General features: G+C 43.9%; 1 protein-coding gene across 1 annotated transcript in view; it reads right to left on the bottom strand.

Annotated features, from left to right (window-relative positions):
- Positions 1-213: 213 nt before the first annotated feature.
- Positions 214-17,472, bottom strand: part of LMX1B (LIM homeobox transcription factor 1 beta) — an 89,946-nt gene continuing 72,687 nt past the window's right edge. Inside the window, exons 3-8 of the mRNA XM_069873236.1 lie at positions 8,199-8,431; positions 5,697-5,875; positions 5,280-5,357; positions 4,790-4,856; positions 3,820-3,981; positions 214-2,084 (exon numbers count right to left, since the gene is read on the bottom strand). Coding sequence (XP_069729337.1) covers positions 1,927-2,084; positions 3,820-3,981; positions 4,790-4,856; positions 5,280-5,357; positions 5,697-5,875; positions 8,199-8,431 — 877 coding nt within the window. The 3' untranslated portion in view covers positions 214-1,926. The remainder of the gene's footprint in view (positions 2,085-3,819; positions 3,982-4,789; positions 4,857-5,279; positions 5,358-5,696; positions 5,876-8,198; positions 8,432-17,472) is intronic.

The raw sequence follows: 17,472 nt of genomic DNA, 5'->3' as shown, positions 1-17,472 counted from the left end.
CAGCACACACGGAGCCATCTCCCCCAGGTCTTTCCTTGCCTCCACAGAGCAGAAACTCATGCACTTATCTTGCAGATAAAACTTTGCTTTCTGAAGAAACTTCTAACATGCTAGGGAGGAGCACGATCTTACTGTTGCCCTTGGACCTATCACTGATCCTTGCCATCCACCCCTCTGGGACCCAAGGAGGACCCTTCTCTGTGGCGAAGGGGTGGGCAGCGCCACAGCAGCCCCTGCTCTAGCCTCCCCTTGCCATGATGGGGTCCCAAGGAGTCCCGTGCTCCTACAGAAGGTGCTGAGCCCCACGGGAGACTTGGCAGCCTGGCTGGTACCAGTCCTCAGCCTGGAGGAGTCGGATTAACCAATGCTTTGGACTTGTTTTCGGCTATTATGGTCAATATATTAAAGGTATTTATTTAAGAAAGTGCCTATCCTGCCAATCTTTCCCCATGAGCTCTATTTTGAACACACCCTATAATTACAGATATTACCCTGGCAAATTTTCCCCATGAAGTTTTCTCCACTAAAAGCCATGACCGTACTTGTCTGCCTCTCCGCATTATAATTATCACCAGGCAATATTTATAACTATACTATTATTATTTATGATATTTTATGCCCTACGAAAACCTATATGATGTATGCTCCAACTTCAGCATCTGAGACATTCACACTTCAGCTGGGATGTTCTCTTCAATCTGTGTCCTTGTTCTTCTCGCACTTGGGTCAGGAGGAGTATTTATTGTCAATACAGGAGTCTCATCAGTGTCCCTGCAGGACTTGGGATAGACTCCAGCTCCATATATTTAAACCTCCCACTCTAATCTCTTCCGTACCTTTTCTTCACAGCTGGTGCACATTTCAGGACTTCTGATGGCTCAGGCTAGAACTGTATATCATAAAATCTTGCTGAGGCGAGATAATTTAGCCAAAGTAGTGCTTAATTATTCCAGATGGACAATGGAGCATAGCACATTTATGCCTCATGCAAAACATAAATAAACAGAACAGAATGAACAATACATGTTTGCCAATCATGGTCTAGACTTGAAATTTGGCACCTCAATACTTACAAACAAATGTAAATGTTTTATTCTCACACTTCAAAAAAAAATTAAATAAAACTCTGTCTTGTAAGCACCTTTAGTTTTAATTATTTAAGATCAATACTAACCTAAATGCTTCTGTCCCTAACATGCATCTCCTCTCCAGGGTCACAGACCTTTCTTATTATGAAATCACTGGCGTTCTCCACACATATCACTGTTAACCAGTTTCCTCAATATCAGATGCATAAGGGCTATAAACTAATCAGCAGATCTAGGTTATGCAGAAAACGTGTAGAAAGGAAACAAATGCTGAACGTCACATTTACATTAACTTCTCACAGTTCAAATGGCAATTTATCCACAACATAGTATGAATCATGCAGTAAGAAAAGGGAGGAATCTCCAGTTTCTTTGATTTATTTGTCATATGGTTGACTGATGTCGGTATCAGTGGCTTTAAAAAAAAGTTTAAACATCCAAAAGAAAGGAAGAGAGAAAGGAAGAAGAGGTCTAGCTTTCCACAAAATCCATTTCCTCTACAATGACGAGCTCAAACCAAACCAAACCAAAGTCTGCCGAAGAGCAGGGTCTTCTGTTCCTTCCATGCTTGTCTCGTGGTCTGGTACAAGCGGGGAATCAAGCAGATGGGACTGGTGGATGTGTTTTGTTTATATATATGTATGTATGTAGGTATTTTTATCTATATACATACATACACATATATGCACACAGATACAGTCTTCCTAAAAATGCTCTTTGCAGTCCAGAGGCAGCAGGAGTCACTGTGAAGGAAGAGCTGGGCAACATATGGCTGTAGAGTCTGCACTGGAAAAAGTCACTGGCTAAATATACGTCGGCTGTTTGTTTTCTTTTATTTTCATGAGGCAAAATACGAGCTCTGCATAGAGTACAGCCTGTCAATGGGGTTTCCTACTCTAGCCTGCATGGAGTTAACTTCAGAAGAGGCAAGAAAACAGTCGCTCAAGCTAGTTAAAGAGGTATCACTGTCGATATCATGAAAAATGGAGTCGTTTCCTGCAAATGAAACGTATATGTTAAGCTGGATTATGTGCAGCCAGGAGGACACAGTACACATGGATGCTCACATGTTGCACACTGCAGCAAAAGGAAACACTCCTGAGTTTGTTTTTACATGTTAATGTAATTTTGCTCTAAGGGTCTGACCTACAAAGAGGAAGGCAGGGCTCAACTGGAAGCGGTGCCACTCAGATCTGCCAGGATTTAATTTACGCTGCAGTCAGCAGCACAGAAATCTTGGCTGACAATGTGAGCAAATGGTACCACAGAAGAACAGGTCCTCAGCTCTCCACGAGCTGGGATCCAGCATTTGTGGGAGCACTGGGGCCACCAAGGAAGGTGGGGGCAGACTCCGAGTGCCTGTGACAGGGGGAAGTGGTCCAAGAGCCATAACCAGTAATGTTCTTCATTTACATACAAAGTAAAACACAGATCTACGAATGTGACAGGACCCAGTAAGTGACCCAGCTTCCCTGGCCTCAAGTGAGCTACAGCTGTAAACATGCTTTCATTTCAGAAAATTCCACTTTTTGGGGCTGATTTGGAACAGCGCCATTAATTTCCCTTAGCAACTATGTTCAGCTTAATTCAACTCTCAAGGTACCAGAAAAAGCTCTGGCTCAAGTTCTCTGAGCACTAAGAAAGTGTTAGTCTGGCTCCTTACCCTCATACCCTCGTGTGAGACAGCTTTGTGCTATCTCCTACACTGGTTTGGAGCACAGCATCTGCTTCTTGAGGAGTTTTGCTTACAAAGTCAAGCAAATTGTTAGCAACAAAATCACAAGCCACCTAATGCTCATTTGCACTTCAGATGTCCTCAGCATCTTCCAGGATTTAGTGAATTGCCTGGTGTGCACAGTGGACTTGCCTCAGTGGGAAAAGCAATAACACAGACCCAAAACAGATTTCTTGTTGGTCTGTGCATGCCATGCTCATGACATGAGACGCACGTGGACCTCTACAATGAAGTGCCCCTGGACAGCAGAAATTAATCTGACATAACGAGCCCTTGTGGGCTACAGCAAGGCCAACAATCACAGTCTGTGAAATCCTGTTACATTTTATTTAAATGCCACACTGCAATTGTCCAGAATCAATTATTACGCATTTAATGCTTGTGATGTGTTTGGTGTACCTATCCACTTGATGGTGAGTGGTCAGGAATTGTGAAAGCAAGTCATCATCTTGACTTTGGGCAGAAAATAAAATTACGCAGGAGAAATGTCCTGTGGTGACACATCTCTCAGTAGCTCAAGAGCTGTTCTTTAGCAAATCCATGCATCCAGTCTGAGGGATCTTACAGGAGAGCTTATTCATTTTGGAATGAATAAACTACTTTGCTTTACTATACCACTTTTCAAGGCACATTTTTCCCAAAGCTTCTAAGAAAAGGAAAAATCTTGTGAGGGAGCTAGAATTCGGTACTGGTTATTTCTGTGTCTTGGATAGTGGTTTAAAAAAGGTGGAGCTGGCAAGATGATGATGCTTGGTTTATCATTTATCAGAATTATACTGTGAAGTAGTTCTGAAGGGTTTCTAGAGTCTGAGATGAGCTCTCTTCTACCCCTAATGTGTACATGAAAACATTCACACAAAACTGAAGGGTACAAGTTCCCTGGTACAAATCCCAGAAAAAATATTATAAAAGCAAGTATCTCTACTGACCCTGTGGTGTGTCAACCAGCGTACGAACCCTGCTATTTCTGATGCGGCAGAATGATGCATGCCTTACCATAAGGGTTCATGTGGTCGCCTGGCATTTGTGGAGGGGTAAGACCCTGCTGAAATGGGTCTGTGCCATAACTGCTTTGATCCATTGCTACAATCTGCTGCTGTGGTGGTGCGAGTGGTGTGTAAGATGTCATCATCCCTTCCATTCGGTTGGACATCACTTCTGCAAAGCGAACAGGAGAGCACAGTCACTGCTTAGGAACAGAGGCAACAGACAGCAGCATCAATGACAGTACTGAACCCGACTGAAGCAAGCGCAGCTTGGTGTGCCCTGTCATTCATAGGGCCTGTCCAAACTTTGAGAATACACAGCCCTGATCAGTAAGCTGAAAGTCTGGTGATTTCTGACTATATCATTGCCGGAGCTCCTGGGTGCTGGACCATGTCTTCCCAAAGTCTGTCCTACGTGTGACATAGCCCTTCTATTCTCTAACTTTGTTGCTACCAGTTTGCCTGGCCCTGCACAAAGAAGACAACTTGAGGCTGCAAGGCCTTGGGAGTCAGGGAACCTCCAGAACATCCGCAGAGCAGCACAGCAAGCCCTGGTGCCTGTGTTGCTCCTGTCCCAGGGTCCAGACAGCTGCTAGGGCACAGGAGGCGCTTCCAGTGCTGTGGCTGAGGCAGCAATGCTGGTGCGCTCCAAGTGGCCTGCAGATGCCCAGCTGAGTGTAGTCCCCCTTTTCTTGAACTGGAGGATCTATCTAGAGTGAGGGTCCTGAAGATGTCCTCCAGTTGAAAGCGCCTCTACTGCACATTTCTTCTAAAAAGGAGGTAACTGCTCTGGTGTAAGCACCCCCAGGCTCCGACCCTGTAGGAGAACTCTGGGAACTCTGTGTTTCTACTGAGGATGGCACACATTATCCACAGGCCTGCGTACGCCCTCTATGGCTGTACTTAAGACATTATATGGCACTTCAAGAAACCTTGTAGATTCTTTTCCCTTTACTTTGCCTTCACCACAAATACCCTACCTTGCCCTAGTCGCTGTGAGTTTTGTTGCTCCTGCTGCTGCTGATGCCTTCGTGCTAGTTTTTTCATCTGGGTAAAAGAAGAAGAACAGAACAACCTTATGGCTCAGAATGCAACAATTTTGTTTCCTCACAAAACTCTCCGCAAACACTGAACCAATACATACACACTGTTTGTATTCAGGCGCACACACCACTGTGGGTTCAGCTTCATTTCAAAGCTTAAACATTTCAGTTTCCAGTTCACATTTGCATGCAAATTATACTCCCACCCTCATGTTGCTTTGAGCACACAAACTTAATTTCTGTGTTTGAAAGTTGCCTTTTTCATATGGATGCAGACAGCAGCATGGGCAAAACAAATGCTGCACAGGCAAAGCACACACAGCTCAGCCCCTAGGACTTGGTGGTACACGCTGAGGCTGAGGGGAGGAGAAATACATGCTGGAGGACAATCTGCATTTTACTTTTGAGAACCTGACAACCAACCTACCTTTGCTCTTTGGTTCTGAAACCAGACCTGGACAACTCGCACACTGAGTCCTGTTTCAGCTGCTAGCGTTTCTCTGACCTACAGGAGGAAATGTTTAATAATGTAATTTTTAATATTTTTTAAAAAAAACCTGATCAGTCATGTTAGGAGGAATATGCCTGCACTCACAACAAAAACTGCATGTACAGAATTACTTTTTAAAATTCCTCATATTTTTCCACAGTTCATTGAAGTTCTGCCCTAATGCCATAGCCAGTTTTTTAAGTACCAAACAAATAGCCTATGCTGTGTAAAAGGACACTGAATCATTTCACGATTTTTGTTTTATCCACAAAACAGTCTGGAGCAGTGGCTGGACTCTGTCTCTCCCATGGCCTGGTGTCAGAGCTGACTTCAGGTCCTTGATGAAGCACCTACCTTCCTACAGGGCTTGGAAGACACTTCAAAGGATGCTTTGAATGCTCGTCTCTGCTGTGTAGTAAGTATCGTCCTTGGTCGCTTAGGTCGTCTTGGGTCCTTCCCATCATCGCTTCCCTTTCCTTGGGTTACTTGTCCTTTGGTGGGCTTAACATCCCCATCTTCATCATCACTTTTAACTGGTGAAAAATAAACAGGATATAACTTGTTCCACCAAGATAATAAGGAGGTTGAGAAGTACTCTTCAGCTGCCAAACCAGTCAATGGGTTCAACCATTATCCTGTGTTTATTTGTACACCTAAAGCAACTGCGGGCAGGAAGAGACTTAGATCTGTGGGCACTGCCTAAATCAAATGCCACAAAAACATAAAAATGTTTTTGAGTTTTAATTGAGAGCATGGGACTGATCAGGGGATGGAAATTCAGAATATGCTTTGATATTTCCAGGAATCAGCCATAGACGGACTTTGGGCCCTCCCAGCATCACTTGGTCCCCCATGTGCTCACCTGCTGCAGCCACACCAACAGACACACATGCTTCCCTTCCCAGCAGAGCCACAGCCTCTCCCGAAGCACTGGCTACAGACAGATACTACTGCCCACACCACTATGGCAGCAAAACAGTATAAATACAAACAGCACAAAAAATACCTTGAAGTCTGTTTAGCTAAATACATTATTGTTCTGAGTATTTTGAAGCTCTAGAGAAAAGATTAAATATAATCTTTGCCATCTCATTTCTGCGTCTAAGAAAACATGAGTATTCCTGCTCCATGTACTTTTGTGTGTCTACATGCAGATGCACAAATTTCTCTTTCTTTGTAAACACACACAAGTATATATGTTCTTGTGTAGACCAAGTAGATTATTTGTATTTTCTATAGTTAATTTCTAAACATTTGTACAATATGGTGATATTACATGTGTTAGTATAACGGACTCGGAGATCTCAGTTGCAGTGGCAAAGGCTGAAGAGCAAGTACAAATATTGTTGTGAAAAAACACTTTTCAACTCAGCATATATTATTTCACCAGACTACTGACTTATTCTATAGGAATCACACTGCAATTTTTATATACTTAAAGATCACACTTGGGGAATTAAAGAATGAGACTAATTCATTTTAGGGTCTGATTATTATACACCTAGCAATCTAATCACCTTTTACTTTAATAAGCATCTTTTGCCTAATGATTAAGGAGAAGTTCAGTCATTTTAATAACCATGACATTATTAACTTTCCAGCATGCCATTTCTAGGAAAAGGTTTGTGAGGATTAATATTGCCCATTGGAGAGTTACTTTTGTGTCCAGTGGATAAATATTTGATTGGAGAAGGACACAATCTCAGCTAGGGCTATGTCAAATCATTTGCTCTCACACAGGCATCTGGGAGAACTGTGTTTCCAATGTCTCAGATAATGGGAGACAAAACATCCCATTTAATTTATCAACTTGTTTTTCAGGTTTGGGTTTGACTAACAGAGAATAATGAAGAAAAAAAGGCATCTGCAGGAGTAAGAAATGACCCCCTGTGCTAACGGGGAAATGAAATGGAAGCGAAGGCTGGTTTGTGCCGCTGTGGTACCCTACTGCTGATCACAAAACACAAGATATGATCCTGACAGAGAGCCGGCCTGTGCCCAGAGCAGATCTCAAAGGCAGACGGCTGGCAAACTGCAGGCCCCAGTGCCCAGAAAGCAGGGGAGGAGGATCCCTGTGCCACCGCTGTGGCGTGGGAACAGCCCTGCACAGGCAGCAGGACGGACAGCAGGACACTGAAGTTGGTGATGAGAATGCTGAAGGGCAAGGAGGAAACTCGCATGCCTTGGGCAAATTCACAAAGAGTCCAAACTTGGAGATTTATAGAGCAGAGAGCACTCCAGTTCCTGCAAACACCATACGGCACTAAGTAACATCCTGCTCCATGAAAGACCCTGGTCCTGCATGCCCTGCCGAGTCAGCAGTGACCTTTGTCTTGCAGCACTCCTGACACAAGAACACAAATTTCAGTGATGTGGAGAATATGGCTCTCAGATTAGAGATGAAGGATAATTACTGCTCCTAGCTAAATTGGAATAATGCATTTTCCCATAAACCAAAGGCAAACATTCATGTCATTTGTACGCGTAATGGAATGGTAATTGTTGATTTTCTTAGACATTTTCTTGGGAAACAAGTGCGCGATTATGATGGCTGGCAGCAATCTGTGCACACACGGTTTCTAGTCTGGATCAGCCAGGGCACACCAGCAGCAGGAGGTTTCCAGACTCCTTGAGTGCATACGGCACAGGGAGGAGGCACTCATCTCCTGTGAGTCTGGGAGGTAAGTTAGGGAGAACAGACTGCAAGTCAGGATTTTCTTAGCTCTGCCTGCTAATTTGCATAGTTGGCATGTGCATGCAGATAAAGTGGCTGTGTAAATGGATATACTTTTCTATAAGAAAGCTCTACAAACCCTTGTGACTTTTCCAGTTGGAACAGGTGTGGGAAAAGCTCACCTGAGTCTGAGTCGTCTGGGCTGACTGAGCTCAATAAGTCTTTCTCTTTTTCATAGTCACTTTTGCAAAGCAATTGCCCTTCCTTAAGAACAAACTCGTCCCCTTTCCTCAGCTGCCGCTCGCAAACACAGCAGCAGAAGCAGCTTAAGTGGTAAACACACTCCAGGGCTCGCATCACGAATTCTGTTGGGGCGATCTTTTCCATGCAGCCACTGCATTTTGCAGCAAACAGCCTGTAAGAGAGAGACAGGAAAGTCAAAGGGAATGTCAGATCATACACTGCGTGAATTTAAACACAGCAAATTCTTTAATTTAACTACAGATCAGCTGGGCTCATGCTCTAGCACACTGGGAGACTTGCATCCTTAGTCTTGGAAACATCACAGACATGCAATTTATTCAAATCTCAATCCCTTTGGTCTAGAGATTCCCAAATCACCTTTGCTGGATAAAAAACACATAGATTTGTCCTTATCTCACTGTTTTGTTCCTTCTCAAAATGCGAGACAAAAGGGAGCTCTCAGAGTTTGGGGAACTTGTTCAAAACCAAATTCATTTTAATTCACGCTCTGTTTTACGCAAGCTCCCTTGTTTCAGCACTTGAACACTACTCCAAGTAGATTTCATGACTTTCCATTTTTGGCATTGTCTGCCTCTGATGAGGCTGATAAATGAACACAGAAACAAGCATGAAAACTTCGAGCTATGGCTAAGAAGACACAGACACGCAATTGCACACATGCAATTGATAAAGAGAGAAGGGAAATAACACTGCTTTTCTTTGGATGTTGAGTTATTCCAGAACAACCTGTCTCTAAAGGGAGTACTGTGCATTTTAAATGGTGTGAAACATCCTTCGGCAGAGATAGGCAGTGATACAATCTGCTAAATTACCACTATAATCACAGGCTATAGAATATACGCTGTATTCTAGACTAGTTTTTATTAAACCTTTGCAACCCCCCTCTTTCATCCATCATTAATTTTCTAAGATAAAGTTAGAATGATTTAGATTAATTTTATTTTGCTTTTCTAATGGCAACTGGGAATCTCCCTCAGTGAGCTTTTAGGATGAGGGCTGCTTCAAATAAAGATGAATAGCTAAGTTACATCCCTGTATCACACAGTGGGCTTGGCGATTTGCAATCCGTGTCCTTTATGGCAATACATCAAAGTGCAAGGTGCATTAATATTCACATTTCAGCAATGAAAGTAACATGACTGCACGCATGGATCCAACGGAAAAAAAGGTGATTCTGCCTTCTAGGATGGGGTATACTGATTTTGGTTTTTTTTTTTTTTTCCCTCAAAATGATCCCCTTCTTTCTAAAAGGTGATTCTCTTGGGTTTTAGAAAGCAGGGGCCGTGGCAGTTGCTGACTCCTCCAAGGCCTCCATTTTGTTTAAGATGAGAGTACAGCGAAATGGAAGCCACCAGCTCCTCACCAGAGCCATGGAGTCATGGAATGGGCAGGAGGGAAAATAAAATGTAAATACATTTGCATGCAGCATCCAAGGAAAGGCCGAGTGCCCACCAACACGTGGGGTTTCCCCATCTTTATCTTTCGAAATAGTAAGAGATCCACGCTGTTAACCTTGCTGGCTCAGTGCGTCTGGTGCCACGAGGGAACGTCGGGCACTCGCCAACCATGCAAGGTGGGCGAGCGGCTCCTTTTTGGGTGCGTAATGAACTAAATCTGGCAAAGGGGAACGGGTGGCCCGCAGGACTCACGGGCGCTGTCAGTACACAGCCGGCCTTATTTCACAGCCTGCGGGGCTCGTCTGCAAGGTTTTCTGCTGTTAGACACGAACTTCAACAGACAGAGAAACATGATTTTATGGTCTGAGTAGTAATCACCACAAAAAGATGACAATGCTTTAGCTGGTTAATTCCTAAGCAGGAAATATGTTGTTGTGTATAGATAAAAGTATCTAAAAGGACTAAAATACAGACGGGAAAAAAAAAGAGCAAGCAGATTTCAAGCACTTTAGAAAGTTGTTTCTATTTCCCTGCTCAAACCTATTTGTCTCAGTTCGGTTAAGGCTGTATCTTTACTCCACAGGTTAGTGGTAGGAAGAGCACAGTAAGGACCGGGAGATGAGCAAACCCAGCGTGAGGCCACCCGAGCCGACACCCCCCGAACAGCCCCGGGGGCTGGGGACGCGCAGGGCGCCGGGAGCACCTGGCGCCGGCTGTTCCACATCGGGATGCGGGTCGGAGCCGCCCTCGAGAGGGAAACTCCGCAGCGACTGCCAAACACCCGGGAATTTCTGCGGTGCCGCCGGGATAACGGCGCCCAAACCCCGCGGACACCGGCAGCGACGGGCCGGGCCCAGCCCCACCCCGGCCAGAGGGCCCGGCCCGGGGGAGGCGGCCCGGAGGGGAGGGGAGGGGAAGAGGAGAAGGGGAAAGGAGAAAGGGGAAGGGGCAAAGGAGAAAAGGGAAGGGGCAAAGGAGAAAGGGGAAGGGGAAAAGGAGAAAGGAGAAGGGGCAAAGGAGAAAGGGGAAGGGGCAAAGGAGAAAAGGGAAGGGGCAAAGGAGAAAGGGGAAGGGGCAAAGAGAAGGGGGTGCCAGGCCGCCGCAGCGAGGGCAAAGGGGGCGCTGCCCGCCCCGCGGTGCCATCGCCGCCCCCGCTCGGCTCCCCGAGCGCCCCGGCTCCCCCTTCCCCGCTCGGCTCCCCCTTCCCCGCTCGGCTCCCCCTCCGAGGGCCGCTCTAGTGCCGCGGAGCGGGGCGGTCGCCGGTCGCACCGTCACCCGGCGGCACCGAGCGGGCTGCGTTACCGTTATCGTCAATACCCAGGGCGTCTTATACGTAAATAGAAAGCGCTTGGTGCCATGGACCGGCCGTGGCCGCTGCCAGCAGCCCCTCGGCTATAACGAATTACCCCGTCGTCGGCGCGGTACGAACTCACTCAAACTGACGGTAAAGCCGTCGGGCGGTTCTGCACGGACTGCGAGGCTTTAATGTGCCCGTTTCAACAAAAGAAAATCCCGTCCCCTGTCCTCCCCGCGTTAAGGCTTCCCCTGCACGGATGCACACGCGGCATTGCACCGTGTTCGATTTCATCCTCTGATTATAAAATCTTCATTAACCCTATCTTACAAAGTGTTAATGAGCATTTTTTTCAGCTTCCAGAACGTAACCCAAGGTTATGCACTTTTTTTTTTTTTTTAGGCAATCTCACAACAGGAAACTAATGATGACAAATGACCAGACTGGGGTATCTGTGATCTAAAACGCTGCTCATTAGACTGTTCGTTTTATAAACGAATGGTAATAAACCTGTTGAGAAGTGTAGGACAGCAGGAATACTTTACAGATCACCCCTTCACAGGTTTCTTTCAAAGCCGTAAATTTGAAGGGGAGCGTGCAGATAACTCCGTGCTGAGACAAAGACTGTCCCACACCAACCACACTGGAAGAAGTATTTCTTTTCCATTCTATACGTTTTACAAATAATTTGCACGACTCTGGCTTTTTACCCCCATTGCTGATTATCCCCAGCTCTCTTAAGTTAATGTCAAACCTCAAAATCCTTGGACTTGTTCAAGTATGTGGAGAGTGGAAATCAAATGCCTTTATTAGAAGCCCCAGGAAATCTCTGACTCCTAAGCACAACGAAAACATTCCAAAGAAAATTGTTCAAAGAGGACAAAGGAGAAAAGCAAAACAAGAAAACCTTGTTTTGAATCAATGATTGCAAGAGTTTTATAAATAAATTCTGTTGCCTGGACAATTTTGAAAGACAACTCAATAGAGGTTTAGGAGTTTTTAAGTGTATTTGCCTCTATGCCTGAAACACTTGAGGGATTCAGCTGAGCTAAAGCCTGGAACAATGGTCTGTCTGTCCATCCAAGCATTTGTAATAATCGCTGTGAAGCAACTTTACAGGACTAGATAGTAAAAGAATATTCATTAGCTAAAAACTGGGTGAACCTAACAAATTAATTTTGCATATATTTTAGGGGCAATGAAAATGCTAAGACATGCGGTCCTGTCTTTAAACAGTAGATGAAAATGTTCACCAGCGGAAGAGGCCATAAAGATTTTATTTGTTAGGATATCCCTGTGAAGTCAGGCTGAATCAGTAATCCTCAGGAACAACCACGGTTACATGATCCACCGTGCCTTCCTGCATGGGCACAACCATCTGGTGTTTAATATGTACTACTGATTTATTATCTCTCATGTAGTTATCTTGCAGTAAGTTTGACCCTACTATGCTCCTGAGAATCATGGTTCTGCTGTTTACTCTTCTGATGTCCTGACAAGCCACCCTTTACCTTCCTATTGCTCAGCCAGGTCCTTAATTTCCTCCTGTCTGTGGGCAAATAGATTTTAATTGTTTTATTATAACTAATTTAATCCGTGCTGAGAGATCTCCATATGCAGTGCAAAATTTGCTGTTCATATTAAGTGTGGTTCAAGAGGTTTGTTATACAGGACAGAGGTATAAAAATAGACTAATTCAGCCTGGCTGTTTATTTACTGGACCTCTGCCACGGAGCAGTAAATAGGAAGTTATTAAGCAGTGTTTGATGTATGTGAGAGGACAGATGCTGCTGTCTGCCTATCAGAAACGTTAAATCATTTTCCTTTCTGTGTTTATTCTGACATTACGTGTTGTAAGAAACCACGGCAGATACCTGTCTTTTCTTTATTTAATAAATATGCAAAGCTGGTGCTCACAAGCTTTTGTGAATATTGTAGGTGCAGTCTCCAGCCTCGGCATCCCCATCGCACCTGGGCAGGAGCTGGGAGCAAGCCTGGCTCGAAGTATGTGAGAGCTGCGGTAAAATGTATTATGCTTTTCATACAACTGAGTTAATAAAACTCAGAAGAAGAAATTAAATTACTAACAAATGGCATCTGTTACTTGTTCTTTGGGAGAAATTTTGACACGTCTATCTCCTTTAGATGACACAGAATAGGGGAAACACTATGCATGAGGGTTTTTTCCAGCACAGGATTTGAGCATTTTTGCAGTGTCTTACAGCTCATGGATGCTTATAAAAAAGAAAAACTGTTGCTTGGTTACATTGAATTCTGAACATTCAAAACATCTTAAATGCACTAAAGCAAAACAGAAATATTATAATTTTATTATCTGAAAAATAAAGAAACCCTAAAAAAGAAACAATCCATTTTAAATATTTTCCCTGCAGAAAGAATAATTACATAGTTTATTAAAGCCAATTTCATAGCTGAAACTTCAGTAAAAGAAAGCTAATTCCCTTTCACTGAGTAGTAATAAAACATGCGCAAAAATTAAAAGTTTCTAGAAAAGGAGTAATATTTAGAGATAAACGAAAACAAAAAAAACCTTTTTCTTCTTTGGGAAGAAGGAGAAAATTTTTATTAACCCTCTGTCCACAGGTGCTGCAGTAACACCAAGTGTTAGTGAATGCTTGCATTTTAATCTGTGCTTTTCAGCAGGGATGTGGACTCAGATGCAGCTGCAACATATCATGGCACTAACTGCCTTCTTTCCCTGTATTTTCATGAGAAGTGCTGCACTGCCATGTGAGGACACTCAAACGACAGGGTGCATGTGTTAGCCCATGATAAGCAGAATCTTGCTTGGAAGCTGGTATGAGCTTGACCATTGACACTGTCAGAGCCACAAGCTCACAACTGCTCTGCCCACCAAACCTGGTCCCCAGGCAGCATCATGGAATGGCCATACCCAGATAACGGCTTGTGTCATTACCACATCTACCCTTCGTTTGATTTCCTTTCCACTGCCACGAGAGGAAAAATTCCCATTTGCTTCAATAGGAGCAGAATTTGGCTCATTTTTAGATGCTGCTTCCCAGCAGCAGCAGCAGCGATGGCAGCACTGGGTGTACCTCATTGCTACACGGTGGTCCCGGCCAGACCACCATCACTGGCCTCTCCCACAACAGCAATGACAACTGCCCCAAAGTCTCCATCCCTACATTAATTTTCTCCCTTTACATAGTTTCAACAAAGAAAAATAAAGTCACAATGACAAAGAGCTGATGCAACCGAGACATCAAAATCCCTTCTGCCAGGCCCAGCATTTGCTGACCACGCCACAGCTCTGCACACTTGTGGTTCCAGGGTCTGAACCACGATACTGAGACCAATGGAAAAGCCCAAACAAATGGATTCAATAACATGCACAGACACACAGAATGCTAAGCTGCATCCTAATGTAACTTGCTCAAGTGAGGCCAGAATGACCTAAAAAGTTACACCTTCCTTAACTATGAAGTAAAACATAAAATGCAAAGTGCACAGGAGTTTTTCACTTCAAGCAGAATGTGTCAGAATGAATTCTTCTCATTGCTTAATTTTCATCCTCTAATTGACCACTTTGTTCAACTGTCTTCCATCACTGCCACGCAGTTCTATTTTATAGCGTTTTTGATGGAAAAATTTATGAAGAATCGAATTATTGCTGTTAGAAGGGAATTAAAACAATTTTTCATTTACAAAGTCCCTGATATTGCTCTACTGTGCTCCACCTTTGGGAATCCAATTGCTCTTCTCAGCTACTCCCATTCCTCTTTATAGCATGGCAATTGCACTGTACAGATTATGGCTGCAATTTTCTCCTAATCTGTTCTGTAGAATAGAAACTGTTATAAAAGTTAAGAGTGCCAATTGAATTGATAACACCAGGGCTGCAATTAAGATGCCTAATGGATTAACAAAATATGATGACTTTGTTAGAATTATATTTTCAGGCAGTGTAAACATTTGGGAAATAACGTTATCTTTATCTCCTAGTTTAAAAAAGGCTGAAGGGGTTCTACTGTTGTGCTGTTGGTAGTGCTTCCACTGGCACGGAGGTGCTGTAAGAGCATCGTACAGGGGGAGTTTGCACTTCTGATGCAACTCTGCTGAGCCAGGTTATTACTGAAAACCAACACTTCTTGCATTTTTCTTCCTCCGGATTTTTATTGTTATTCACCCATCTTAAACTCAATCCATCTTTATGTCCTACCTGTACAACCTCACTGACTCCCGCTGGGCAGAATCTGCGGGGGGGTGCTGTCTCACCTCCCAGCCCTGTTCCACAACACGACTGCCCATCCGAGCAGGTTGAATATCCACCCCTCTAAGGAGATGTCTTATCCTTCTTGTTCACCGAGTGGCACACTGAATTTACAGTTGCCTTTGAATTTACATTGCCAACAACACAGGGAAATTCTTCTAATATAATTTCTATATGAAATTCCCCCCAGAGGCCCCATAGCAGTGCGACTGCGCTGCTGGTGATTCACCACCCTGGCCGTTGCTTCCATAGAAAAAAAAGAATCATGTGTCAAAGCAATTCAAATATAATTTCTAAGTTATTTCTTGGCTGGCAAGAATGACTTAGGGAAAGAATTTACACAGGGCCTTTCCTCTCAACTAAGAACATTAAGAGGAAGAAACGTTATTTGCCTGTATAAAACAAAATAACTTCCTGTGCTGCTGCACTGATGCTGTACAAGAGCTGGTGCCCAAAGCCATCAGCACAGCCAATTTAGCAACTGATTTGCAAGGGAAAGATACCTTCGTCCTGTGGTGTTAATGTCTTCACAGTGGGGGGTCTATTGCCAGCTTCTCCAAACTCATCAACACAATCTATTATTAATACCCAGAAAGGCTTTATAGTATCTTTATAGCACGAGGCAATGAAAGCTCTGTGGTGTAATCTGTTATCTATATTGCAAAAACATGTGAAATAAAACAAAACATAGACACTTCATAAACAAAATGTTTCATCTGTTACATCCCTCTGCCTCTCCTATATATAAAGCAGTAGGGTGCAGGAAAGGCATTCCAAGAGATTTGCTGTTAGATGTGGGACTGTCTTCTTTTTACATTTTATTTGTAGTGTAACAAACTTTATATCCAATAAATATATCTGCTTGCTTCACTGAGATGAAAAGGTTTGGATCTTTGCAAAATAAGGCCACACCTGATTTGCAGAGCAAAGGGGTTTAGGAGCAAACTATAGCACCTAAAAATCCTAAAGAGAAGCTCTTTATGACCGAGCGATGAGCTGGTCAACCCAATGCCAGACCAGGCAGGGCGAAGAGGGAGGCGCGGTCTCGGCTCTAGCAGTGGCTGCGCGCAGTGCCCAGGCAGGGACAGGACAAGGTACCTACGTCAGGGGCATCGCCATGGTGAGAGCTGAAGAATTTGTCTCCTGTATGCAGCAGTGCCCGCTGGCGCTTTCCTGGAGGCAGTTATTTCCTTGGAAAGCACCCAAGAACAGAATTTGAGCAGAGCTGGATCTTTTCCTCTATTATTGATCGACATGTCAATATTTTATATGAAAAGCCCAGAACTACCCTACTCTTAGTCCCTTGGAGCAGACACGGTTAGGAATATCATTTAACAGCAAATAAGCAAACACACAGTTTGAAACCGAGGAAGATTTTGTTTTGAATAAACAGATTGTGGCAAAGGTGGACCTGAAGGGGGCAAGGGGAAAGTTCTGTCTACTTGGTGCATACATGTTTGCAATACAGTAAGAACCAAAAAGCCGTCAGCATAGGCCTGTATCTTATTTCCCAAATGCCCTTTTATTTTCCTCGCCTGTTGAAAATAAATTGTTCTTTTGTAGTGTTTCTCTTTTCAGTCTGACTGTCAGCTATTATTTTTCTATTTCCTCTTTTTGTCACTTTGCATTATTTTTGGTGCTGTAATTCCCATTTGTTCCCACTCCTATCTTCCTGTCTCCCATTGTTCCATTTTTTAATCCCCCGTTTTACTCTTCTTCGGCTCTTTTTTGGCCCATTCTCAGTAGGGTTTGAGAGAATACCCAGGCGTGACTCCCTGCTATAGCAACCACACCTCCCCAGGAAAGCCACAACAATCTCTTCGGGAGCAAGAAAGTCTTTCACAAGCTGGCAGCAAAAGTAAATCCTTCTTCAAGGAACAAGAAGGATTAGCAGAGAGCAGTGGGCTGCAGACTTAACCCTACCCCTCATTTCTTTAGAGCACCAGTCACTCAGAACCCTGCTGGGATGTACAATTAAACAGAACCCAAAAAAATCCTGAGTGACACAAGAGCAGGATTGTGTAAAGGTTTAATTCCACTTTAATACCTTTCCAAGTTCAGAACTCAAAGATAGCAATTTAACCCAAGAATCCCCATCTGAGCATGAAAAGTTGCCGTTTGTCCTACAAAAGTCCCTGCTATATTCTGCTCTAAATCATGTGCTGTTCCCTGACCTTTACTGAATGAATTTTCCCCCCGTCATCTCACAGAGTTTCTCTTTACAGTCATTCTTCACAAATTTTGTCTTT

Source organism: Phaenicophaeus curvirostris, chromosome 20 (assembly GCF_032191515.1).
Source record: "Phaenicophaeus curvirostris isolate KB17595 chromosome 20, BPBGC_Pcur_1.0, whole genome shotgun sequence".
NCBI classification, from domain to species: Eukaryota; Metazoa; Chordata; class Aves; order Cuculiformes; family Cuculidae; genus Phaenicophaeus; species Phaenicophaeus curvirostris.
The sequence above is the reverse complement of the archived record's forward strand: the minus strand, read 5'-3'. Positions and strand labels throughout refer to the sequence as shown.